Source organism: Trachurus japonicus, chromosome 21 (genome assembly GCF_045865225.1).
Source record: "Trachurus japonicus isolate A0001 chromosome 21, Traja_1.0".
NCBI lineage: Eukaryota > Metazoa > Chordata > Actinopteri > Carangiformes > Carangidae > Trachurus > Trachurus japonicus.
The window spans coordinates 13,765,504-13,784,464 of NC_140927.1; the positions used below are offsets into that span (position 1 = coordinate 13,765,504).

The window sequence follows — 18,961 nt, forward strand, 5'->3', positions numbered from 1 at the left end:
GAGTCGTGCATGCATTTTTCAGCTTTAATCATTAGTCAACCTAGAGGGCTTGCCAAGACTAACACAGGATCCTTGTGCAAAGCAGCAACACACCCTGGAAGGTAACCAAACACATTTATGCACGGCTGCCTGCTGACGTTTCACCAAACACGGTGTTAACAGCAGAAGGAGCTGGGAGCTCTGTCTCTGTCCATACTGACTGGATTTATCACAATACCAAAGCACAATGGAATAATGAACTGATTTATCATTGGTTTTTAGAGGTGAACTCTGGTGTTTGTGTTTCATCATGGAGTGACATGGTTCTCTGTGCAAGGTAAGGCTGAGGTGAAAAGTTTGGACCGTGTTGTAGCGAGTCCTGCATACATTGTGTCATACAAGCTGTCGTAAAAACAGAGCTAGGCTACCGGTACTTATCAAATTATTTTCACATGGCTGATTAAATCTTGAACCCACTTAACCAGACCCTTATTTTTGACCTAATCAAGTAACCGAGGTGTGTGCAGTGGAATTAAAACGTGACTCTAAAAAGATTGGAGCAGAAAGGGCAGAACAATTTACTTTTCTACTGTAGGATACTTTAAATTGAATTGTCAGTCAATGAGGTTTTGTTCCGACGCTGTCTGAAGCTGTGTGACCCCCGGTGGGGACACGGGTTGAGATAACACAGCCTATCAGTACGGCGGCTAACTTTTACAAGCACACGGTTTAAAAAAGAAAGAAAAAAGACAAAGCTGTTATTTTATATCTAAAAGGTGAGATAAAACCTACAATGTGTCAGTATTTAATGCTAATAATATATATAATACATATTTTGTCATATTATAGGACTGAGGTAGCTATTATTTTAACTGTCCTTGAAGTATCCGTCACTCCTCGTTGACGTGTGGGTCAGGAGCACACCCAGCTGTATCCGGGTGTCCTCACCAGGATAGATAGACTAATATTTACCGTCAGTCACGACCAACTCGGCTGACTTCATATATACAGTATAGAACTTCGCCAACAGGGGTGAACTAATGTTGCCATTTATTTATTTATGAATTTAACAGTTGATTATTTTGTTGTTGTTTGTATTAACGTATGAACAAGCAGGGCCACCTGAGAGGGGACACCTGCTTTACACCTGGAGGTGACAATATGGACACCCTGCCATTCAGCTGGACTGTGCACACAGGTGACCGGACAGGAGATGCAGAAGGACTGGTGAAGGAGGACGTCTCCAATGCAGACACACATGTCCATGACCTGTTTCATGAGGATGCACAGGTGAGATGATGATGGAAGTTATATGTCGCCTATAAGAATGACTTGTTGCTGGTAAAATGCTCCATCTTTAAAAAATAAAATAAAAAAAAACTCCATTGCTGTAACAGTGGTGTTTCCTGTGTCTACAGGGCTTCCAGCAGTCAAGCCAACCGTGGTGGAGGATCAAAGTGTTTGTGTGGGAGCCGGTCTTGTTTGGCACCTGGGATGGAGTTTTCACCACCTGCATGATTAACATTTTTGGAGTGGTTTTATTCTTGCGTACTGGCTACCTGGTGGTGAGTTCATGCTTTTTCTTACTGTATGTGCATGGACATTTCTACTGCCATACCTGGCCAGTCAGAACAAAGTGCACACCTTCTCCATGTTAGTAAAAGTAAGACCAAAACAAAGCAATAAATTATCCAGCATCTCCTTGGTTGGATCTTTTTTTCTTGTCTTGGACACCTGACGATTAAGATTCAACATCTTCACCCAATAACTAAAATAAACATATGAAGTCAACTTCAGTACTCCAGAACACATTATTTGGTAGATGTCCAGTTATATTTCAGACTGAATGGTGCATTCAAGCACTGTTGGAAAGGCTACTTAAAGCAGAAGTAAGTGATATATTTGTGTTAATATAAGACTTAAATAGTTATATCTTCCGACAGCAATCACTTACATAGAGTGTTTGGTCTGAAACACGGGTCTCTCAGTCCCTCTGCTCTGCTCTGAGCCCAGGAGAAAACTTTCCTCGTATCCTACAGTTTTTATCCAATGAGGAGAGAGAACGGCATGCAGGGCTGTGTGTGCAGCCAAGGAACGCCGTGAATGTGGCGACGTAGGGACGAGGACTGTTATGGTGCGTTCAAGGAAACTCGTATTTTTCCGACCGTGAAGTCGTACCAGTTCGATCTGGTACGAGTTCACGGGTCAGAAGTTACGAGTGGCCGTTATAGTGACTTTCACCGGTAAAACAGGTCGGAAAAACACGAGTGGGTTGCCTGGAACGCTACAAAGTCGTAAGTCGTGACTTGAAGCTGTAATTTACGTTTTCAAAAGCCTGCCTGGAACGCAGCATTAGCCAAAACGACCGGACCACTTACTTCTGCTTTAATTGTTGTAATTCTTCCACTATTGTAAACAGTACAGAGTCTACATGTTCCACATAAAAACAAGAACTCAGTCCAACTTATTGATGATATTGGCTCCAGTGATGGGGCACTGTACTGGTCCATCCATTCATTGCTGATGAAAGGAGTGGGCCAAGGGAGGAAACAGACTGTTTTGCACATTTTTTTTACTTATACATTTTTATAATATCTGGTAACAGTGTGTGCTTTTTCACATCTGTGCTCATATCTGCTGAAGCTTTAGATTTTTATTTTTAGCTGCAACCATCATTAAGCATGTGTCACCATGTCACTCGACCCCGAACACTGTAATGTGCATGTGTCATCACAGGAAAACAGCTACAAAGACTCTCTACTCTTAATTGCTGCATCTGTTTTGAGTAAGCTTGATGGATGAAATATAGTCTTCCATGTGGGAGATAGAGTTTCTTATCCAGATGCTTCTTATCATGACCTACTTGCTTACGAGGAGAGGGAAAGATTGTTGCTCAGCAAAGATGTTTTGCCTGTGCTGATGACCCAGACTTCAGCAGATGCAAATGATAATGTCCTGTCCCTAATTTTTCTTGCTTGGTTATTTACTTTTTGGCACTTCATGCCGTTTTGTATAGAGATATAGAACAAGAACTGAGGAAAGGCGAGACAAAGGTGCATGGGGACACTGTGTACAGTACAGGGGACAATTTGCTCCATTAACCATAGGTTTTACCAAGGCTCAGATGGAGGTATGAGGAAGTGGAAATTAAAGTTGAGCAGTTCCCCTTTGGCACCTTGGAGTGGTATGAAACCAAACACTATTTTGCTAGAGAACATTGTAGGTTTTAAACACACTGAAACTGATTCCATTTTTTTTTTTAAAGATAAGAATTAAAATATCACTGTTATGTGTAACATAAGTAGAGCATAAAATGAACGAACAATCAGCAGAAATTAAAAAGCCTTAAAGCTAACTAACATGTAGCAGATTTACATATAGCATGTGCATGAGTGACAGTATGTGGTGGTTTTGTCTCCTGACATCATCCAGGGAAACACAGGGGTGCTGCTCGGGATGTTCCTGGTCTCCTTGGTCGTGCTGGTTGCTTTGGTGACAGTGATGTCGGGAATCGGAATTTGTGAGCACTGTGGTGTTGGGAGTGGAGGGATCTACTCCATGATCTCCACCGTCCTTGGTGGCAGGGTTGGGGGCACAATGGGCCTCCTTTATGTTTTTGGGCAGGTGAGTATTTTTGTCCTTGTAATATACTTTAGTACTGTAACTAGTGTTTTATCTCCTGATTTATGCTGCCTCTGGCCCTTCAGTGCGTGGCTGGAGCCATGTATATCACAGGCTTCTCTGAGTCGGTGGCCGAGCTACTGGGTCTACAGACACAGTGGGCGGTGCGCGGCATGTCGGTAGCGATACTTTTGGCCCTGCTTGGAATCAACCTGGCTGGTGTCAAGTGGATCGTCAGACTTCAGCTGCTGCTGCTGGCTGTCCTGGCCGTCTCTACACTGGACTTTGTCATCGGCACTTTCACTCACCTTGACCCAGGTAGGGCTTGGGATCATGAATATTGACACTCAGTACTGCTATAATCAGCCAGAATTTAATGTTTACAAATAGTTTTTATGGATATTTTTCTAGCCAAAACAATCCTCACATTATTCACTGGTAGAATTATATAAATATATAGCTTGAATATAAAAAAAATCCATACACCAGATACTCTATCAGGGAAAGGAAATAAACACAGTTTGAGTCCTACTGCTTGGCCAACATTGTCCTGTCTAAATGTGTAGTAATGATCCAAATATACTGGTTTAAAATGTGCCTTAAGATGATTAGCTATTATCCATCTTTAGCGGTACGGTGGCACAGTGGTTAGCACTGTTGCCTCACGGCAAGAAGGTCCTGGGTTCGAATCCCCCGGCCACTCTGTGTGGAGTTTGCATGTTCTCCCCGTGTCTGCGTGGGTTTCCTCCGGGTGCTCCCCACCACAAAAAAACATGCCAGCTAGCCACCTGACCAAAGGCACTGGCTCATAATCTGGAGTTGGTCCCCGGGCGCTGCACCGTGCCTGCCCACTGCTCCTCAGGGATGGGTTAAATGCAGAGAAAGAATTTCACTGTACTAGCTGTATATGTGGTAAATAAAGTACCTTTACCTTTATAGCTTTTAGCACAGGTGTGACTACTACCCAATTATGATTTGGCACATGGCGCTCAAACTTAAATTTGAATATAAAAAATTCATGATTTACATATGTTATAGTGTTAGCTGTTAAATGTGTGTGTCTGTGTGAAAGAGAGAGTTCTTGGGAAGAAGTGGAGGTAGAAAAGATGAGGCTGTGAAGGTTACATCATTCTACTGTACCATGGCGTAGTGCTCAGGATGAAGAAGGGAGAGTTTTTGGGGTCGCTGATGTAACTGGGATGAAAAACAGTGGAAAAAGTTGAACAGACCTTTGTGACAACCTGGCTACATTTGGACTTGTCAGACACAGGTGGAACTAACGAGTTCACTTCTGCGCAGCACTGCAGCTGCTGGAATGCAGCGCTCGTTAATGTCATTAGTACCACCTGTGCCTTTTCTGCTCCGACAGCACCGATAACTGGAAGACATGGAAGCTAAACAAGAGCACTGTGATGCTAGCAGGGATATGAACAGGTTGGAAGGATTTGTTCCGAAAATAGAAATGGATAGCACAAGACGGAATCAGGTTTGGGATGAATGGAAAGAAAAACACTAAACATCAGATGCGGTACAGTTAAAATACAAACTAGGAAAACAGTTGTTGCTTTTGAGCTACAGTGTGTTACCATTAAATAGTGATAAAAGGGTCAATCTTGGTGGGGGTCTAACAACTCTTGTAGCTTCTGTCGTGGAAATATTGGTCCTGCCGGTGGCGAGTCAAAGAACAAGACAGGAGAGGTAGCATGCACCCAAATTTATTCTCCATTCTCCACAGAGAAGGGGAGAAGGGAACAGAACACAGAACTACATGTCAGGTAGCAGTTCAGAGTAGTGCCCCAAGAACAGAGGTTGCAGTCCCTTCTTATACCCCACTTTATGACTCTGGTTACCTCATTACTACAAGCACTTCTAGCTTTCTCAGACAATAAAACAATCCAACAGATGTGTTACTCAACAAATGGCTACCCCAGTTGTTGGTTTCCCTATAGGAATTTACAACCTAGATCAGTTAGTAAACAAGGTTGTACATGGGTCATCCTAGTGTCCTTCCTCTGCCCCCAGGTTTATTATGGTCAATACACAAATGTCTCCACTAATGGAGTTAACAGGATTGCTACATGGTCTTACTACAACTACTTCAAAGACTATGTTACCACTTATTACAAGGAGAATACCCATCATAGCAATTTTCCACCACACTTCCAAAGGGCAGCATGGTAGAAGGAGTAGACTGTTGAACAGATCTGTGAATGGCTGTGACCAGTGGAGACCAGTAGGTGTAGCTGTGGTACCACTTATTGTAGTCAATCTCAGTCTTGTATTCTAATACAAAAAAAAATAGTGCTCTCTTTTTTTATGCGACTGTGTACAACAACCTTTTGCTTCATATTTAACCCATTTCTCCCCTGTGTGTTCGTGTTCATCTCCAGTGAGAACTCTTTCCCTCAATGACTAGAAAACTTGGGTGATGTGTTTTTTGTTGTTATTGTTTTTTTCTGCTGCTGTGGCTTATTTCAAGGTGTGTTTATGGAGATTTTTGTTTCTTTATTTCTTTCGTCTCTTTTTCCATTTTTGTTGCTCTTTCTTTTCATTTCATGAGGAAATGAAGCCTTTTTTGAGTAGCTTGTATTCTTTTGCTGGCTTTCAGGAAGTCCTTCCCACATTTCCTGTTCTCACTGATTATCAACGTCCTGTCCAAGTGTTCCAGAAGTGAAGCCAGTCTTTTTGTGAATAACACATTTCAGACACAAGGACACTCATTGTACTTTAAAATTACTAATAACAGATAAAATCACATGAAATGCAGTGTTCACACAGTAAAAAACATGCATATGGCTCTCAGGCTACCTGTCCTTTGCTGGGCAGTAGTTAATTTTTGCAAGATTTAGTTTTACTACTCTAGGAACTTACTACGTGCTACTTAAACCAGGCTCTCATCCCATTACCCTAACCTGGACTGCTCCACCCCTCCCAGCCTCCAGCCTTCCTCACAGAACTGTGGGAGAACCCAACGTAATGGCTTCTCCAGGTTTTTCCAATTAAGAACTGCTGTGTGTTTTGTGGTGACCTCATGGCTGGCACAGGACCAGCAGCTCCCCTAGCTAGTTGAAACAGCTCAGATTAGCCTCCACTTTTGCTGCAGATCCACATCCTAAAGGAAAAAGAGCCACTGCCAAAATGATGTGGTCATAATTTGATAACATGTCCCCTGCTTACAAAGATCAAGATGTTTTGAACAGTGCAACATTGCCATAACTAAGGCATGTCTTGTGTGTCAAGAGAGGAAATGGCATCAAAAATCTAAAGATATTCTGGCTTTTAAGTATGCTATACTGAATATTGGCATTTTAAAACTAAATTGATGCTTGTCACTTCCTACTGCAAGGATTAGATTTGGAGCTGAACTTTGAGCCAGTCAGCTGGGAATTCATTTAAAAGTAACTGGCAAGCATTTGTTATATTATTGCTTTGAGTATTTTCAAGCATATTTAGTTTTTATAGTTTTCCACCTTGTCAAGTGTTGTTTTGGTTTTTTTTCCATTTTATGACCAGTAATTGTAACCGAATATCTCTGGGTGTTGGTCTTGTTTTGTTGTTTTCATGTTTTATGAATGTGAAACAAATGATCAAGAAAATAATCGGATGAATCACTAATTCTCGTTGTATCCTTTTCTAAAATATTTGAATGCATCATGCACATTTTTTATTTGATAATTCTAATGTGTTACCATCCTGGGTTTCAGTGATTAAGTGCAGCTTTTATATCCTAACAAAAATATTTAAGGGAAAAAGACTAAATCAGTGTGGTTATTGGTGAATTCTATACAGTTAAGATTATTTTTAAATTATCATAAGGTTAAATCCAAGACATTTAGTTTTGTATTAGTTTCATTTTTCTGTTTTCTTCATCATAATTGAAAATACCTTCTATCTAATGTCTACCCCTGATGGGATGCTATTAATCAAAACAAGGATCCACTGGCAAATCAGGAGTAATATCATAAGCAAAAGATTTAGGGATATTATGTTTGTAGGTAGATGAACCCTCGCTTGTGGGTTGACCTGACTTCCTCATTTCCCCAACCATGAGGATCTGTTAAGTGACTTATCATAACAAGTCCTTCCTGAAGAACTGTGACAGGTGGAGTTTGAATTGAAAAACGACATGGCTGCAACCTGTTAAACATCTCAGAACAGCGCTTTATAATTCCTAGTGGGGATCAGGAGGAGCTTTAATGTCCCATTTAAACTATTGTAAATAGTTACATTTATTTAGTCTGCTCAGTAACACTGCCAGCCTATATTGTCAGTGCAACCAAACAATTCAACATAGTGGTGCGTAGATGAATTTCAATCTGACACGCATTACGCTGTCCCCTTGAAGCCTTTTCCCCACAGAACAGGAAGCCATAATGTGCTCCTTGGGTTCAGGGTTAAGGGTGTTAACCAGACTCACCCACATTTTTGGAAAATGACAAAGGGAGAAAGCCGGAACTGAGATCTGAGGCCTGCTGCTACTCCAGAGACTGCCACATGTCACCCTGTGATCCTACCATAATATATAATTCTGCGTCATCCCAGTGCGACGTGCCCCACCTCTGTAACATGACAGCGCCTGCCCCGTCCTCCATGCGCAGCGCTTTATACTGGTCAGTGTGGGAGATTTAGAGGTCAGTCAGATGGAGAGGAGCCTCAGACACTCATGTAATCTAACTACACATTCCAGTGTGTATTGGAGGAATGCTCAGCTCAGAAGGGAGCCCCTCTTGGCCTATACATTTGACCCTCAGTACACATACTGAATGTGGACACCATCACCACAGACTGGTCTCAAAACTTTAACTAGGCCCAAAAAGCAAAGTTACGTTCATAGAGTAGCTTAAGATCATCCTGCAACGCATTACACTGTTGAAAGATGAAAGATAAATGTGAGCTGAATCTAGCAAGACACCACCATAATGGCATGAAATAGCTTTCTTTTTGCATAATGGTAATTTTTTCACTGACTAGGACTACATCTTGATGTTGAGGAGCTAAACACCGACTTCAACATCCACAATGCTAGCATGTCAACATTCAGCAGCTGTAATGTTTACCCTATTCACCATCTTGGTTCAGCATGTTGGCACACTTACATTAGCTAATTAGCTGTAAACACAAAGCAGCTGAGGCTCATGGCAATGCCAAACTGAAAGTATGGAGTGATGAAGTTGGGGGGGCTGAGGAATTACAACTAATCCAGAGTCTTATCCAATTCATCGTATGTTCCTTTGGTCTTTTTGCAAATAATAAACCTGCTATGAAGTCCACTGTATGTAATATACTTGGAGGTAAGAGCTCACATCGTCAATCATGCCACATGTGAAAGCTAGCTGTTGGAGGTGTGAGTTTGCAGAGAAAATGGCGAAGATATACAAAATTTTCTCAAAGACATATTTGTTTGTAGTTTTATCCCCGGTACTAGAGCTCACTGAGAGTAAACACACTGAGTTTGTGTTTATAGAGACAGTTTTCCTTATAAATATGTGAACGCCCTCAATTGAATACTCAGAGAATTAGGCATGGTTGGATGTTGGAGTATGATGTTGTAATATGGGTGGGGAGCCCATGGTGCAGACATGGACACTGACTGTCCTGGATTTGTTAGATTCTGGTTGTTTGGACAGAGGGCGGTCTTTCCAGGTCACACGTGAACAAGAGTTTGGGTTCTTTGTCCCGTTTGATGTCAGGTTTTACAGCCTCCTTAAATCCCTATCCTGCTGAATATGTGCACTTGAAATAAGTCGTATATCCAGCCTTTTTTTGGTTTTGGCTTTTGTCTAAAAACAAAAAAAGAGCATGTTCCTTCTCTCTTTTCTCTCACTCTCTGTCTCCCTCTCTCGCTCACTCTCATTCTTTCTCTCAAACTTGGAAGCTGCTGAGCTTCTGAAAGGGGTGGTGACTTCCTTTTGGATAAACATGTCATTAATCTGACAGAACACATTCTTTCCCATCGCAAGATAACCAAGGGGGAAATGTCCGGTGTTGTAACATAGGCGGGCCGTCCAGACTGTACGGTTTAAATGGCCACCATCAATACAGAACAATCTCCCCGCGCACATTCAACAAACTGACCTAGACTCAACAAACCTGTCTTCAGACTATGTTTTTAAAGTGCACTGATGCTTACTATTGTCATGTATTTAGTCGGAATATACAATCTCAAATTATCAACATGAGATTCCCCTGGAATGTTAGTGTGTGTGTGTGTGTGTGTGTCTTGTAACTTGTTTGTATTTGAGTAGTGTTTTTATATCGTTGACAATGGACAATGGGCAATGGAATGAAAAATTGAGAGCATAATTTCAGGAACCAGCATCCAACCAGTGATTTACTGAAAGTCTTGTCTCAGGAGGAAAAGTTGCCTCTATGCAGATATGATGCGACCTACTGTATAGTGCATGCATTATTTTAAACTGGTGTCTGATGCTGTACTGTAGGTCTTTGGAAAATCTCCTGCTGCATGATGTGTTTACATTTCTTGATGCCTCTAACTTCTCTCGGACATGCAGTGCACAATCTGACCACCAGTAATAAGCATCTAGGACTAAAGCTGATGATGACATGCAAAGAAAATGAAAACAACACACCAAAAGCACTTGAAGCTGATTGCATTATGTCACACTGTAGCTGCAGGAAGCAATGGAGTAATCAGGTTATAGTCCATCACTTCTATACAATGTATGAGGTTCAGATCTCAATATATTTTAAAAACTTAAAAAAAAGAGCTGCTTGTTTTGGTTTAGAGAGCACTCAAAGAGAATGTGAGAGAGCTGTAGCTTATTTTATTTCATAGTTTCAGCACATGTGACACTGTTGTCAGTGAATTGTTGACGTCGCAAGTTATTTAACATACTGTTATGCAAAACAGAGTGCTTTTTTCACTACATTCATGTTGTCATTTAACAGTTTTGTGTTCAACTTGAGGTAATCCCTATATGAAGTTCGATGCTTTTTCTTTGTCTGTTTCAGAGCATGGTTTCATTGGTTATTCAGCTGATCTGCTCAGCAGTAACACAAAGCCAGATTATACCCCAGGAGAAACCTTCTTCACAGTATTTGGGGTCTTCTTCCCTGCTGCTACAGGTAAGTTTGTCCTTTTTGTTGTTGTACTGCATAAAAAATGTATAACTTAAAATTCTCAGAATAGTGCTCTGAATGCTCAAGCTCTGCTCTGCTTGCAGCTACTATGGAGGTTAAAATACATTATGCATTGTACTGTATGTTGTGTACATTTTTGTGGTTTGTCTGTGTGCATGTGTGTAGGGGTAATGGCAGGCTTCAACATGAGCTCAGATCTTCAGCGGCCTGAACACAACATCCCTGTGGGAACACTGGCGGCTGTCTTCACCTCGTATGACAACAGCCCAAACACACACATTCACACTAATATTGAACAACACAAAAACACCACAACACTACTCAATGAAATACACATGACAACAACCACAGTGAAGGTGCACAGACTGACCTAGATAGAGTAAAAGTAGTTACGCAATAAGAAAGGTATGATTCATCCAAAAGGGAATTTTTCAGATGTTTAGATTTCACTCTTGTCATGCTCTCGGATCTCTTAGTGGAAGCTTATTGTTAAAATGGAAACCATTTCCAATCCCATTAGGGAGAACAAGCAAACCCAAATTTCCAGCATGACTCTATTACTCTCTTGTTGAGTGGTGATGACACCATTTTCCTATTAATAGTGAGAAAGGAGCATTTGTTAATAACTGTGCACTATGTACTGTTGGTGACCCACAGGTGGTTCCTGTATCTGGTCTTTGTCTTCCTCCTGGGGGCCATCTGCACCAGAGAAGCTCTGCGCTATGACTTCTTGATAGCAGAAAAGGTAAACTGCTCTCTCTGTTTCCATTCCACCCTGTCAGGGAGAGAAGGGTTGAGGTGAGGGGATTGCCCACGACTCCTCACTCTGTTGATGTGGTGTGGTTAGACCAGGCACTGACTGTATGTACTTTTTAAATGGTTTACATGTAAAAACCCTCAGCTTTTTATTCTGTTTTTTCAAATTACAGTATATGGAAAAAAATGTCTCACATTTATTTGTATTTGTAAGTGACTGTCATGAACTGGCTCAAAGGGTCACAACAAAAAGGGAGACAACACCATGTAAATGTTCAAATAAATGCCTTATTAAACCAAATTAAGCCATCCAAGAAAATGTTTACATTGTGAAGTGTGGAGGATCAGTGGAATCAGTGGTGTAAGGTGTGCATGAGTGAAGAGTGCATGTATGCAGGTGTTGATCATGTGAAACAGGAGCAAAAAGGAGAACTTAAAGCAGTATAACCAAACCAAACCAACACATGGTGTGCCTGTGGAGGGAAGCAGAGAGAGAGAGAGAGGAGGGAGAGGCAGCAAGAGAGAAAGCAACTGAGAGCGAGTGTAGTAAAGTAATTAATAGAGTAATTTGAGTAAAACAGAAAAACACTTAAACTATGTACTGACTAAAGTAATTTAAGCATTAATAGACAGTGTCAGCTTGTTACTGTAGCCTACTGCAGCAGCCTGTATAATGTATTCAGATTTGTCACTTATATTTGATGACTTTCACTGATTTCTGTCCTCTTGAATTATAACTCATCAGCTAGTTTGTTGCAGTTCTCATGAAGGGCTTTCAGAAATGTATTAACATGCAAAGAGTGGGAGTAAGACTTCATAAGCACCAAATGCTCAAAAGACTAGCCTCACTGTATCATTTATATTCTGTTACATTTTTTATTTTTAATATGACCTGTGAAGTTTAATACCTGAGTCTCAAAGCATCGTACAGAAAAGAAAGACATTAATGCTATTCAGATACAGTCTGTGTGGAATGGAGGTTTCATGTGTGACCCATGAATTCTCAACAACGTCTGAGCATGTGTCAGGCTCCCTATGGACAGCTGATGTGAGGAGGGCCTGGTGTGACCAGCTAAATTTACAAAGAGTAGGGCTAAAGTTAGGAATATGAATATACAAAGTATTTATAAAGTACTAAACTGGTTGTAGCTTTTTTTTCCATAAAAAGTAGGTGTGATTGAAAGGTGGTGAACAGCTATGAGAAGTCGTAGGCTACTCTGCAGTTGCCACTTACTTTAAAAAGATTAGATTCCACTTCAAACAGTCATTGAGTCACTTAAAAGTCTTTGACTTCTCCATCAGTGGTTAGTCCTCATTGTTTTCAAAAGGAGCTGGCTGCAGCGGAACTGAACTGGGTGTTGCTGTTGTGAGCGCTGAACCCCACCCTATCCTCTTCCACCCTCTGTTTGTTTTCCTTCTTCCTCCAGGTCTCCTTGGTGGGTTTCCTCTTTCTGCTGGGCCTCTACATCTCCTCTCTGGCTTCCTGCATGGGCGGCCTGTATGGAGCACCCAGGATCCTTCAGTGCATCGCCCAGGAGAGGGTCTTACCTGCTCTGGCCTTTTTGGGAAGAGGGGTGGGTGTACACATTTTTTGGACAGATCCATGAAGGGGGGGGATTTCTTTCATTACACTGACATCATGATGAAAAGAATACCTAGAATCACCATAATAGTAATGGGTGTCTTCACAGTAACATGCACAGGAGTTACTCTTCAATGCATACATTTTTGGACCTTTTTTCCACAATAGATGCAAAAAAAATTGTTTCTCCTCTGTGCAGGGCTCTGAATATCCTGCAGTGGCAGGCATTGTCTAGTTATTCAGATAATTATTATAGTTGGGGATAAAGTTACAATTATAAAGTCAAGTTAAAGTTAACTTTGCAAGTTTATGGATGCCTGTTTAATGTGTGTCTGAGAACTTAACCTACTGAGATTACCCCAATTTAGCTCAATTTAGTTGAGATTTGTTTTTGGTCTAAAGTTCAAGCAAAATTACTGCCCTACGTATTTGCAATTCTTTTGCATTTACACAATAAGGTTAAAAACGTCATCAAAATTAAATGTATTGATTTGTTTTTCATATAGCAACCCCAACTCAAGTTCCACTCAGTGGCAACTTTCGAAGCTTTCAACAGTATTGCATCAGGCTTTGATAATTATTTTTTATGGATGAGAAGTCTAAAAAGTGCTATGAATGAAATCCTGCCAGCTGCTTAGCTTGCATGTCAGCAGATCTCCATGACAACTGATCAAACGCCATCCATTCAGGAGCTTGTGAAATCATTGGAGGCCATGAACATATAAATGAAATATTATTTCAAAAACTTTGCTTGTTTACACATGGAGACATAACAGACAAAACTTTTTTTTTTTAAATAAATAAAAAAACAGCATAAAAACAAAAACACAGAAAAAAAAGCAAGAGCAAAGAAGAATGTAACAGAAAATAGAAAAAGTTTAAAGTTCTTAAAAAGAGCTCAGCTATAAGCACATGAAAAGAGAAATGTTTTGAACCTGGATTTAAAAGTGCTCACAGGTGGGGCAGATTTCAGTTCTGCTGGTAGTTTGTTCCAGTTGTGTGCAGCATAACAGCTAAATGCTGCTTCACCGTGTCTAGTTTGAGCTCTGTGCTCCACTATCTGACCTGAGTCAGTAGATCTCAGAGCTCTAATGGGTTTATACTCTACTAACATTTCATGTATTCTGGACCTAAACCATTCAGTGATTTGTAAACCAGTAGCAGAACTTTATTTGGGAGCCAATGTAAAGACTTAAGAACTGGTGTGATCTGATCTGATCTCTTTGTTCTGGTTAGTAGTAGTAGTAGTAGTAGTAGTAGTAGTAGTAGTAGTAGTCAGCAGAAATAACTATAACTAACTTCTTAAGAAATTAACAAATTTTCTACCGAGTGTGTTATAATGTAAATTATATAGCTAGTTTGTAATAGCAATATTGCCTCTGATTAGCAGCAGTGTGGATGTGGTGTAAAGTAATAAATGTGCCAAGGCTGAATGCATAGGGGTTGTGGCTGGACTCAATAGGAAGCAGTGACAAGACTGGCTAAATATAGTGTGTTCCATAGAAGTGAGAGGACTGACTGGTAATCACAAAGAGTTACAACTCACTGCTGCCACACACACATGCACACGCACACTGTCACGTTGACGTCCTGACCCTGTCCACCCCGGTTTTCCTCAGACTTCCCTGGATGGCAGCAGTGTCTGACCTCTCTCAGCGGGCTGGAATGAGGCCCTAGACATCTTGGCCCAAATCAAAGCATCAGAACAAACGCAGGAAGGGCGACGGGCTGGGCCCTGCTTCGCTGTGTGCTCTGGAGGGCCGCCAGGCACACAGCAGTGCTCCTTAAACTGTGTGATAGGACCTGGGAAGTGAAAGCCAACTGGTTACCAAACCACATGTTAAAACGATGTTTCCCTTTTAAGAAAGGGATTATTGTTGAGCCATTGTTTTTGTTCTCCTGTTTAGAACTGGTGTTCCATCCAAATATAAAGACTTCAGATCATTAGAGTCTTTGTCTACCTGACACGTACATAACACATTAACAAAGCATTTAACTCTTTGTTGTGATGTAGAACCAAAGAAAATAACATGAAATAAATACTATGAAGGCAGAGACTTCTGAGGGAGAAAATAGCATCGATATGAAAATGGGGCCTTCTAAAGATGAAGTGAGGCATGGTGTGGTTAAAACGTGAGATGTTTTTATCATTAACAAGACCACAAGACAGCCAAAGTTAGGTTACTAGCATACCTATAGTGTGAGTAGTTGCATATTGCTACATCACTGAAAGGAAGCAAACAATCTCTAGATGCAGACTCAACTTTTGCTGGGTTCATTTGATCAAAATGTAACTTTAGGTGCAGGTTCATGAAAACATTTCACAAAGCTGGGTGTTTTCAGTCAGTTTTCTTTGGGAACGACATTAAAAAATCTTCTTTATCTCTCACAGACAGGCCCCAACAGGACCCCAGTGGCTGCAATCTGTCTGACCAGCCTGCTGACCATGGCCTTTGTATTCATCGGCCAGGTCAATGTCCTGGCTCCCATTGTCACCATCAACTTCATGCTCACCTACAGCTTCATTGACTACTCCTACTTCAGCGTGGCCATGACCTACCAGCTTCAGAGTAATGACAAGAGGGACACAGTCATGTTGGCCAGAAGAAGCCAGCGCCGGTCTATCAGGCAGAGCTCCACACCTCTTATTGAAGCACCTCTCCCCAACTATGGGACTGGAGGAGAGAGTCCACAGAGTAAAGGCACTTTACTGGAGTTCGCCAAGGACATGGATCAGATCTTTCCACCCGTCTCAAGTGTTGATGCCAGGGTTGAGAAGACTTCCTCGGTGGTAGAGCTGAGGAGCCGAGGCAAGAGCAGAAAGGCCACTGCTAAGCAGAAGCTGATGGACAGCTTTGGTTTGGACTTAAACAGCAACGTGTCTTCAGACGAGAGGGGTGAGGACATAAGTTCAGCTCCACCATACGAGGAAACTGAGGTGCACAGTGGCAGTGAGGAGCTCAGAGCTGGTGAAGAGCCTGAAGTTCAATGCTGTCCAAAAATAAGTCATGTTGAACAGGATTCATCAGCTGACCCTCCCAGTCACAGCACAGGTGATGAGCTTTGCACATCAAACATTAGATCAAAGTGGATAGAAATGAGATCATAGACGTTTCAGTGGCCTGAGATTTTATTAAATTTTTCAGGTGCTGAAGAGAAAGCAGATCACCAGAGCTTTGAAATCAAATCCATGCAGGATTCATGCTACGCAAAGTTCTGTAACCACTGGGTCGCTCTGATCGGGGTAGGTTACACAACTCATGCACATCTTTTCTTTTTGTTCTATGTCTCTATTCAGCTTGTATGAAGAGAACTTCATGAGTAATGTGAACTTTTTTTTTTCAGGCGTTGAGCTCCATACTGATCATGTTTGTTATCCAGTGGGTTTATGCCTTAGCAAACATAGTCATGGCCTTACTGCTCTTCTTCTACATTGGGAGAACAAGTCCTGGACTACCTATAGGTCAGTGATGTCCTAACTGCTGGTTTCTCCTCTTTGATGTTGTTGATGGGTTGTTTTTAGTGTCAATAGAATTTTATTTCCAGAGTATGATCTTAGATATTGGCCGCTTTACAGATATTAACAAAATGTACTGTAAGAACAGTTCGGCTCACACCTTGACTGCAAAGAGGACTCGTCTGTAGTTGCAAGGGGCTTAGTAAGGTGATATCTTTGGTATTATTTTCTGTTCAGTTGTCCCCAAATACACTTTCAGATTTCATTATACATATTTTGTTTTTTTATATTTTCTTCATCTGTTCATTCTCTGGGGTGTTATTTTTATTGCATGTTTACAAGGTGATTATGTAAATGTTTATATCTTTGGCTGTTAATAGCCGGTAATACATTGAATAACCTGAAACTAGTTTTTGCGTTTCATTGTTAAAGCAGAAGTAAGTGATATATTTGTGTTAATATAAGTCTTAAATAGTTATATCTTCCAAAAGCAATCACTTACATAGAGTGTTTGGACTGAAACACGGGTCTGTCAGTCACTCTGCTCTGCTCTGAGCCGAGGAGAAAACATTTATCGTATCCTACAGTTTTTATCCAATGAGGAGAGAGAACGGCATGCAGGGCTGTGTGTGCAGCCAAGGGACGCCGTGAATGTGGCGACGTAGGGACGAGGACTGTTATGGTGCGTTCAAGGAAACTCGTATTTTTCCGAACCGTGAAGTCGTACCAGTTCGATCTGGTACATAGACTGTACAAAAAGACGTACTGGTACGAGTTCACCGGTCGGAAGTTACGAGTGGCCGTTATAGTGACTTTCACAGGTAAAACAGGTCAGAAAAACACGAGTGGGTTGCCTGGAACGCTACAAAGTCGTAAGTTGTGACTTGAAGCTGTAATTTACGATTTCAAAAGCCTGCCTGGAACGCAGCATTAGCCAAAACGACCGGACCACTTACTTCTGCTTTAAATAACTAACTATACTAACTATTCCAGTATGTTTGGGAAAAAAATACATTTACGTGATTTTTTTTTTAAGCCTACATTTGGCTCATGAATAGTGTGAAGATGAACTGGCAACATCCTCAGACATGTTGCTGGGAGTTTCACTTGCAGCCGCTTTGCCTGTCAGCTGTTGGGGCTTAGGATTTCTAGAATAGCTGGATGGGACACCCTACATCTGCATTAATCTCACCACATTACAACATGCCTGAACAGCCTGACTCATGAAATGTCTGAGCATAAGAGCTGCAAGTGTTAAACACCTGTTCCACAGGTGGCCAACAAGATGCTGTGTGTGTGTGTGTGTGTGTGTGTGTGTGTGTGTCTCTTTCACTTACTTTATATCCTACATTAGCAATATTTACACAACAAAGATTTTCATAGAAAATTTGAACTTATTACCATCACTGTGACCGTGAATGATTACGTTTTTCTGCAGCTAGTATTTAGACTTGGACTTTATAATTGTCATTACACAAGTACAAAGTACAGCGAAATTGTAAACACATACAGTAGCCTACATACAACATGCATAAATGATGTAACTTACTGAGTGACTGATTTTTTCACAGGCATTGCAGCTCGATTCAGCTTTTTCACGTGGCTCAAATCGACAGTGAAAAATATTTGCAGGTATTATATGGTTGTATTACAAAATGGGCAGTCAGGATTCAATTCATACGTGATAAATCAATGAAAGATTTATATAGACATATCAGTCTACTCTAAATGATTGTTAATTTACAGAGTGGGAATAAAGTTACTGTCATTATCTGTTGCTTAGTAATTGTTGTATAGTAATTTCCTTTGTCACACCTGTTTCTCCAGCGGGAAAGGATCTCCCCAAGATCAGATTGTAGTGACACCCTCTCTGTCTGGGGTGGGGCTGAAGACCAGGCAGCTGACAGAGGAAAACGCTGACTTTGCCTCTCGTCACCGCTATCACCAGTCCTCATTCATCAGAGCTGACAAGATGGTACAGCCACCACTCCACTGATTTAAACACCAGCACAATTACACGTTGTACCTGACAGCATTTTTTGCCTCAAGCTGTCACATCTCACTCCGTGGTCCACATTCTGTACACATGTTCGTTTCAACAGAGACATTCATCAACTCATCATGGTGCTTGGACGAAATCCGAACATTTTTTAGAGTTGCACAAAGTGTGTGATTGTGTGAGAGAATGAGAGAGATGTCTGTGGACTGATTGGAATCGGAGTTGGTCATTTTCCTTACTGTCCTCCATAAAGTAAACTTGATAAAAGTAAAAAAATATATAATTTATTTTGACTTATTTTAATTTCAGGCTTTAACTTTGACTGAACTTTCAGAATCTGTGAGACTCCACTTCTCACATACTCTACAGCTGGGTCACTTCCCAGTGGTCCAGTCAGTGTGGTGCTCATAAGTACCCTGTTTACATGTGACACAAAGTTTCATTAAAATACATATACTCACTTCTA

The 18,961-nt window shown here is 41.1% G+C and overlaps 1 protein-coding gene across 2 annotated transcripts; it reads left to right on the forward strand.

Moving 5' to 3' along the window:
* The first annotated feature begins 89 nt into the window (after nt 1-89).
* slc12a8 (solute carrier family 12 member 8) lies at nt 90-18,961 on the forward strand. Of its 2 annotated transcripts, none has more exons than XM_085765015.1 (14): nt 90-316; nt 1,096-1,269; nt 1,398-1,544; nt 3,412-3,603; nt 3,687-3,918; nt 10,573-10,686; nt 10,867-10,954; nt 11,359-11,446; nt 12,885-13,031; nt 15,432-16,092; nt 16,186-16,283; nt 16,385-16,502; nt 18,068-18,128; nt 18,324-18,961. In XM_085765015.1, the coding sequence occupies exons 2-14, from the start codon at nt 1,141-1,143 to the stop codon at nt 18,490-18,492; spliced, it is 2,244 nt and encodes a 747-aa protein (XP_085621141.1). In that variant the 5' UTR covers nt 90-316; nt 1,096-1,140; the 3' UTR covers nt 18,493-18,961. The 2 variants fall into 2 exon arrangements, with proteins under 2 accessions (XP_085621141.1, XP_085621142.1); XM_085765016.1 differs by having other exon boundaries at nt 179-316; nt 1,093-1,269.